The sequence below is a fragment of the Penaeus vannamei genome, chromosome 12 (genome assembly GCF_042767895.1).
Source record: "Penaeus vannamei isolate JL-2024 chromosome 12, ASM4276789v1, whole genome shotgun sequence".
Taxonomy (NCBI): domain Eukaryota; kingdom Metazoa; phylum Arthropoda; class Malacostraca; order Decapoda; family Penaeidae; genus Penaeus; species Penaeus vannamei.
In genome coordinates, this window is record NC_091560.1 from 36,642,358 (window position 1) to 36,649,857 (window position 7,500).

The 7,500-nt window shown below is 37.5% G+C and overlaps 1 protein-coding gene across 1 annotated transcript in view; it reads right to left on the bottom strand.

Moving 5' to 3' along the window:
• Positions 1-7,500, bottom strand: part of LOC113800955 (zinc finger protein 420) — a 19,517-nt gene that overhangs the window by 11,696 nt on the left and 321 nt on the right. Inside the window, exon 2 of the mRNA XM_070127717.1 lies at positions 507-1,895. Coding sequence (XP_069983818.1) covers positions 507-1,819 — 1,313 coding nt within the window. The 5' untranslated portion in view covers positions 1,820-1,895. The remainder of the gene's footprint in view (positions 1-506; positions 1,896-7,500) is intronic.

The following is a 7,500-nucleotide window of genomic DNA, read 5'->3' on the forward strand; positions in this document are numbered from 1 at the left end:
TTCTCTTCTTATAAACTAAAAAAACTGAACGAGCAATAGTTTCACAATGTGGAAGTAATGAGCTTGCATAAATCATATAACAATTTTTTCTTTCTTTCAAGCTTTACAAGGATCACAAAAAAATATACATATATATATACATATAAAGTTCTATAAAAGTTCAACGATTTACAAGGCATTTCCTCCTGATGTTCATTGTGAAACTTGCCTACAAAATACATAAGCAGTTATTAGTTCAGTACAAAAATAATATTAAAAGTAAAACCATATGTTCCATATGGAACAGTGTATCATACACTAAATGACATTCTTTTTTTTTCTGGAATTCCACGACCACTTCATGTTTGGTCATTGCCACCGCATTGTGGGATATGGGTCAGTGAAGGAAATCATGCCAATATCTATTATTCAAGGTGAAAATTACTAAATGAAAAGAAAAGATTAAGTTTGGGGGAAAAATTATGTTGAAGATATCTGTATAAGACAATCACACAACTTAATAAGGTTGTTTTGGATACCACATAGTATGAGAAGCATCTCTTTCAACATAGGTTTCTTGAGGCAGCTGGTGATGAGCTAAGTTAAGTGCTGCTCCCTCATGCAATGCAGCCATAGCAACTGCTGCCTCTTGATGCAAATCACTCGTTTCCTCTAGTCCGGCTGATGCCACTGCAACAGACACTACTTCTTCGGCTCGCACCATTTCATGGGTGAGATGGTTTTCCTGAGGTATACTTTCTTGATTAAGAACCTCCTCATGTGACATTGTTTCATCCAGTGCTAAGGGATCAGCATCCAAGTCACCATGCTCCACATTTATGGACTCTGGATCAATTTCAACAGTTGGAATTTCTTCAAGTTCTTCCTTTGCCTGAATAGTTGGTTGTCCAGCCCCTTGAGCATCATCATTGCTGTCAGCATGGATCTCAGCCTTAATCAACGTTTTTGCTCCTTCTTTTGAATCTATGGCTGCATCTTCATTAACAGGATTCTTCCTTCGACCTCTCTTTCCATACCTGACTTTCTTCCTTGGCCTTCCCCGAGGTCTTCCAGTAGGTTTTTTCCGGTAAGCTTTTCTACCACTTCCTAATGGTCTACCACGTTTTCTCTTTTCACCAGTACACCTTTTCTTATGTGAAGATAATGATGAACTATGTGTGAAAGCAGTCTGACAATATTCACATACAAATGGCTTCTCTCCAGTATGCGTACGAGCATGATTTTTTAGCGCTTGAGCCGATGCAAAAGCATGGTCACAATGTTCGCAGGAATATGGTCTTTCCCCTGTATGAACTCTCATGTGACCTGGTAAATGGGAGCTACGCGAGAAGGTTTTTCCACATATGCCACACATGTAAGGTCTCTCTCCCGTATGAACACGTTTATGTAACCTCCAATTTGAACGCTGAGCAAATGACATTCCACACTCACTACAGCTAAATGGTCTCTCACCAGTATGCAACCTCATGTGATCTCGCAAATTGGCATTACAGGAAAATGTCTTCCCACACTCTGCACATGGAACCCGCTCACCATTTGCTGGCCTGGCACGAGGTTTGGGTGGTTTGGGAGTAACAGGAGGTTCAGGTGTTGGAGGTGGAGGATGGTGTTGTGGATGATGGGCCACAATGATCTGATGTTGAGGCTGAGCAGGAACTGCTTGAAGACTCCCATACTGCAACTGCACTTGCTGATTGATTTGTCTTGCAATATCAACAGTGCCTATTTCAACTTGAACAGGTGCATTTGAGGTAATAAAGCCATCAACTGTATTGCAGTTGTACCACATCATACCCGATGTATTTTGACTTTGCTCCATCTTGTATCTTGCCAATGGTCAGTATTGTTACAAGATAAAATTCTTCCCAGCAGGTCTTTCCTTGTTGGCTACATATCTGCAAAAAGAAAAAAAAAAAAAGGAACATCAATTAGGGCACATGAAAATACTTTATATTGTAATCCTAATCTCAAGCACACTGCCACAGATATGGAAAAAAAAAGGAGAAAGAGCTAGAGATAATGATAAAAAAATAATAAATAAAAAAATAATAAAAAAGCCACAGATCATGCAAAGTAAAAAATATATTTCCTAAAAACCTTATTCAAAACAGGCTCAACACATGGAATTACTGGTAAGGGATATAGAAGACAAAGGTTATTTCATATACATTTTATTTGAGTTTTTGCTTCACAAGTATGGGATATCAGGTTGTTTCTGATGCTGGCTTCCAATTTGCTTATTCAGGATTAAATGCTGACACATGGTGACACTCCACTCTAGGGCCCCTGCTCCTCTCACTTCATCTGCAAAATTAAATGAGCAGAGCTTGTGTCTGTTATATATCAAACTTAGCACTATTACTCAAGACAATGCTCTACAGACGAGCTAGTTTTTGCTATTGATAATGGGAGCTTCAGAGCGGTTTGGAAATCTTTTGTAGACTTGAAAAAGTTCGCATCCTGACTTTTCAAACAACCCAGATACCCCTTACTTGAAAGAGCGATATCAAAACTATAAAAGGATACATACCTCAAGTTTCCCTCTGCTAACGGGGTACATCTTCCTTATTCGCAGTGATAATAAGAAATGACTTCAAAGGCGGGGACCTGGGTTGCTGAAAATAGGACGCTCTGAGATATTCTGCCGATCCTATCTAAGCGTTTGGTCCACATGCCATATTTTCAGGGCACATTATTTGTAGGGGGTCTTATCACCATCTCGCTTAGATTCGATGCATCTATATCGGCATTAAACAAATTATGTTTGATGTTTTCCACATTCTATGCAATCACTTGGCTTTTGTTACAAGTGCATTTTCATACGCTTCTTGTTAACTAGAATTCAGTTCTCGGTAAGTGCAGTTCACGTAATATACATTATCACTAAACAACACACGTTCCATAATGTGTAAAATGCCACTTGAAAATATATCAATAGTAGGAAAGAACATACTTAATCATACCAAGTCATCTTCTACAATACAGATCACTCGACAGATTGTCACAACACTTGATATTGAGCCTGAAATGTAAGGTCCAAAACTCACTTGGTATAGTATATCAGTTCCTATGGTAAATTAATTTATATATACTGACTTCCATGAAATATCCATTCCTGGGCAGTGCACCTTTTTAAATCTGTCCTTTTTTCTACAAAAAACAAGACAGAGAAAGAGAGAGGAAAGGCAAAAAATGCAATTTATAAAAATATCAAAACAGCATATTTTACTACAAGCCTATTAAAATTCTGTATGAACTTTGTTATTCCTATTAATTTTCTGTTCTGTCTCTGTTGTACCTTGAAAATGTGAGAGACAGATACGGAGGGAAGGGGCAAACAAGTGAAGGAGTGGGAAAAGGGGAGAGAGAAGGAGGAAGAGGAAGAGAAGAGAGAGAAGAGAGAAGAGAGAAGAGGAGAGAGAGAAGAGGAGAGAGAGAAGAGGAGAGAGAGAAGAGAGAGAGAGAGAGAGAGAGAGAGAGAGAGAGAGAGAGAGAGAGAGAGAGAGAAGAGAGAGTAGAGAGAGTAGAGAGAGAGAAGAGAGAGAGAGAGAGAGAGAGAAGAGAGAGAGAAGAGAGAGAAAAGAGAGAGAAAAGAGAGAGAGAAGAGAGAGAGAGAAGAGAGAGAGAGAAGAGAGAGAGAGAAGAGAGAGAGAGAGAGGAGAGAGAGAGAGAGAGGAGAGGAGAGAGAGAGAGAGAGAGAGAGAGGAGAGAGAGAGAGAGAGGAGAGAGAGAGAGAGAGGAGAGAGAGAGAGAGAGAGGAGAGGAGAGGAGAGGAGAGAGAGGAGAGAGAGGAGAGGAGAGGAGAGAGAGGAGAGGAGAGAGAGGAGAGGAGAGGAGAGAGAGGAGAGGAGAGGAGAGGAGAGAGAGGAGAGGAGAGAGAGGAGAGGAGAGGAGAGGAGAGGAGAGGAGAGGAGAGGAGAGGAGAGAGAGGAGAGAGACCTTAAAAATATGTATATTATGTGGTATTTGAAATTAGAAAGTACAGTCCATCACAACAATATGTAAAACACACAAAAATTAAATAAATTTTGTTGATAAACAACCAACCTAAATACTCTCACTATGTTAATCTATAAGCTCATATCTTTTTGAAAAATCATTATATATATGGCCATTTTTCAGGTTTAAAAGGGTTTAAAATTGATGAGATTTGGTAAAGATGTCTAATATAAAATCCAGATATTACCTCCTTAAAAAATCAATAACAAAATAAATGACAATACCAATAACATTCTATTTAGTCATCTATAGTGCAGTAATTGAAAGGCAAGACAGATCATGTGTTATATTTGAGCCAACTGCCAAAGTATACAAGGGAATTCTTGTAAAGATAAAACTTGGTTATGCAACTTGAATGAAAAGGTCCAAGGATGAGGGCAAACAAAAGGATTTTGAATGAAATTTATCAAAATCTGAGCAACATGGAAAAAAAATGCTTTTGGCAAATACAACTCATTCACTATTTAAACACACTCCCTTCTATCTTCCTCACACATTCATGAAACAGGTATATGCACCTCCCATTCGTTTAGGCAAAACGACTAACATACAAATCTATTTCTGGCTCTAAAATTATTTTGCAGTACATTACTCTAACTTTTTTTTTTAAGCGTGAAGAAATCAATATTCAGTTTATCTTGCCTTGAGTCCTGTTAAATTGAAAGGATTGTCTCAAACCTAAACAAATCTCTCAAGATTAACACAGAGAGAAGATTTTACACTATGGTTAAATGCATTAGCACATGTTGGTAGACTGAATTCTAAAAAATTACTTGTCTATTTACAACAATCTTTGCTTATGATGACTATAGGACAGATACCAAGGGCATTATGAGTTAAAAGTAGAGTAACATTTAGAGTAAAACAGACAAAAAAAGTACATTCTGTAATCATGGCCACTGACAAACAAAGACTCAAGTATTCAAGACTACCAAGATCACCTTTGATGCTTCAGTAGGGGATCAATTTGACCAATCCCTAGAATACAAACTGCAAATTATGAGGCAATGAATTTTACAAAAAAAAAAAAAGTGAAGATACTAAAATGTGGGCAAAACCATAATCTAATATTTCTAAAACTGGTTTCCTTTGAAACATTTAGTTTCCTAAACAAGCAAAGAAAAGATAAGAAAGAAGATCCACCTCCAGTAACTCCCTAAAATACTATGGGTTGGTGTCACAAGTGAAACTTATTTACAAAAATTAGAGTAGCTCCTGAGTTTAGTTTGTGCATAACATGTAGACTGAGGTATTTGTTATTGAAAATGATGCATTCTTCAGAGACAAAGTCTCCAAAATCCAAACCTAACCTTTCCTACCTTCTATTTATTCCCTAGACAGGGGGGACAAGCCCCCGTGTAATCCCCTTCATTAGCACTTCATAGAAAACGGACAGTAAGAACTTTGGCTGTGTGAGGGTGCTGTAGACTTAATGTCTCACCAGTGATATGCAGCAGATATTTACATCATTTCATGGTATATATGAGGCCACAGTAGCTATCCGTATGTTATGTGACTATTTCTTATGCTCTACAAATTGGCCATGTCCATTTTACACACTGTGTGTTGGTCTTGGTATAGTCATAAACAACACAGGTACAGCTGCTGCGGCTTCATATCTACTGTGAAATAACAAAAATATTTGCTGCATATAATGCATAGCCTCACACTGTCAGAGTTCTTAATGCTGCATTTCCTATAAGACTATTTTCTAAAATTCCTCTTCACTGCAGCTTGTCTGTACCTTCTACACTGAAGATATGAGACAAATCCTTATAATAAAATTGTGGCGGCATTTGGCACAAAGTGCTTATAAAGGAGGCGTAGAGGGGGGTTTGCGTCCACTGTCTAGGATATCAATAAAAGGTAGGAAAAGTTAGATTTGTATTTTTGGGTTTGCAATATACCTTGATTTTGGGACTAATGGCCTTATACTTATAGAAATTGTGTAATGCAAATCAGTTGACACAATTTTCTTATGCTAGAATCTTCACAATTATATATGTGAATTCTTAACCTCACTTTTGGAATATCAGTTTCAATGTTCTTACCCTTTTACAGTAGTTTGGTATATCAGTTGATTTTTTGTGGTAGTATTCCTTAGTAGAGAAATTTGTGCATCAAAGACTGTATTCCACAATTTCTTTAAACATATGACTGTTTGTCTCTATAGGGTGTGTTGTTCTCGTTAACAAGTACAGTTTCCTTCAATGGCCCGGATCATGTTTATCATAATCCAAAGGTCTAGGGATAATGCAATGCTATGGCCTCCTGCTTCTACAAAAGTCAACAAACCTCCATAGTCTATAAATACTCAAGAACTTGACCCCTCTCATCACCTGTAATCAAATTTGGAAGTCAAAGTTGCCTGAATGTCAAAACATTCTGCTTCATGAGTAAATTACCTCTTCTATAGAAATATGAGAATAGAGATAAAAGTGGTCCTTGATTGATGATACATTGCTAGATCATAAATAATGGAGTTTAATTGCCTTTAATAAAACAGCAAAGAGTTGAGACCACAGCAGTGGTGGAATTACATAATATATGCCTTTTCCCCCCCACTATATTTGCACAGTTCTATCCCAAACATTTAACTTAATTATGGTAGCTAATATAGAACAGTGAAATATGTTTATATTTTACATCAATACCTTTTCCATTGTGCCTGATAATGAACAACTCTGCAGATTCTCAATCAAACAGAATCTTCTCTTTTCAATAAAAAAAACTATAGGCCTAATAGTAAATGATCTACACAATTAGAAAACCTTACATTCGACACTACCTTTTTCTTATTATTAGTTTACCTCTCCAGAGAAAAAAGGAATAATAATTTCATATGCATACTAATGATACTTCAGAATATTTCAAGATTACATGCTCACTAATATCAAAAATATTTTTAGGCATAAAATCCTAGTGCTAACCCGTTCAACTGTCTATGTGAAGCCATACACTCAATTCAAAAGAAGCATCCTTACACGAGGAGTAAACATTCCAGCTAACTTTCTTTTTCACAACAGAGTAGAAAGAGACCCACATCAGGTGTCATGTCATTCAATTAATTCACTCTATATCTAAGACAATTTGCACCCATTCTAAATCTCATTCAATCAGATATGAAGATCTTTCCCTTAAAAATAAGTCAGAACCCCGAAAGACTGAGGAATAAAAGTTAAATATTAGAAAACATAACCCCTGGCTTCCTTGTGATCCTTCCTCTCATTTCTCCACCATGAAGGCTCACGTCAAACTATGAAGTGCTTTTAACATCAAAATAAAAGTTTTCCTCACGCACCACGCTCACTCTAAAAAATACATATTTGTCGAACGCAAACGGGGGAGTGGAATGCCAACAGAAGAGACAGAAAGGCTCAATGAGAAGAGGAACATGAGTAGACTAGGGAAAAGGGACGAGGACAAAGCTATCTGGCGAGGTGTGGCGTCTCTGTCTCGCCTGGGTGACCGAGGGCCGCCACCACACTTTTTACTTTTTAC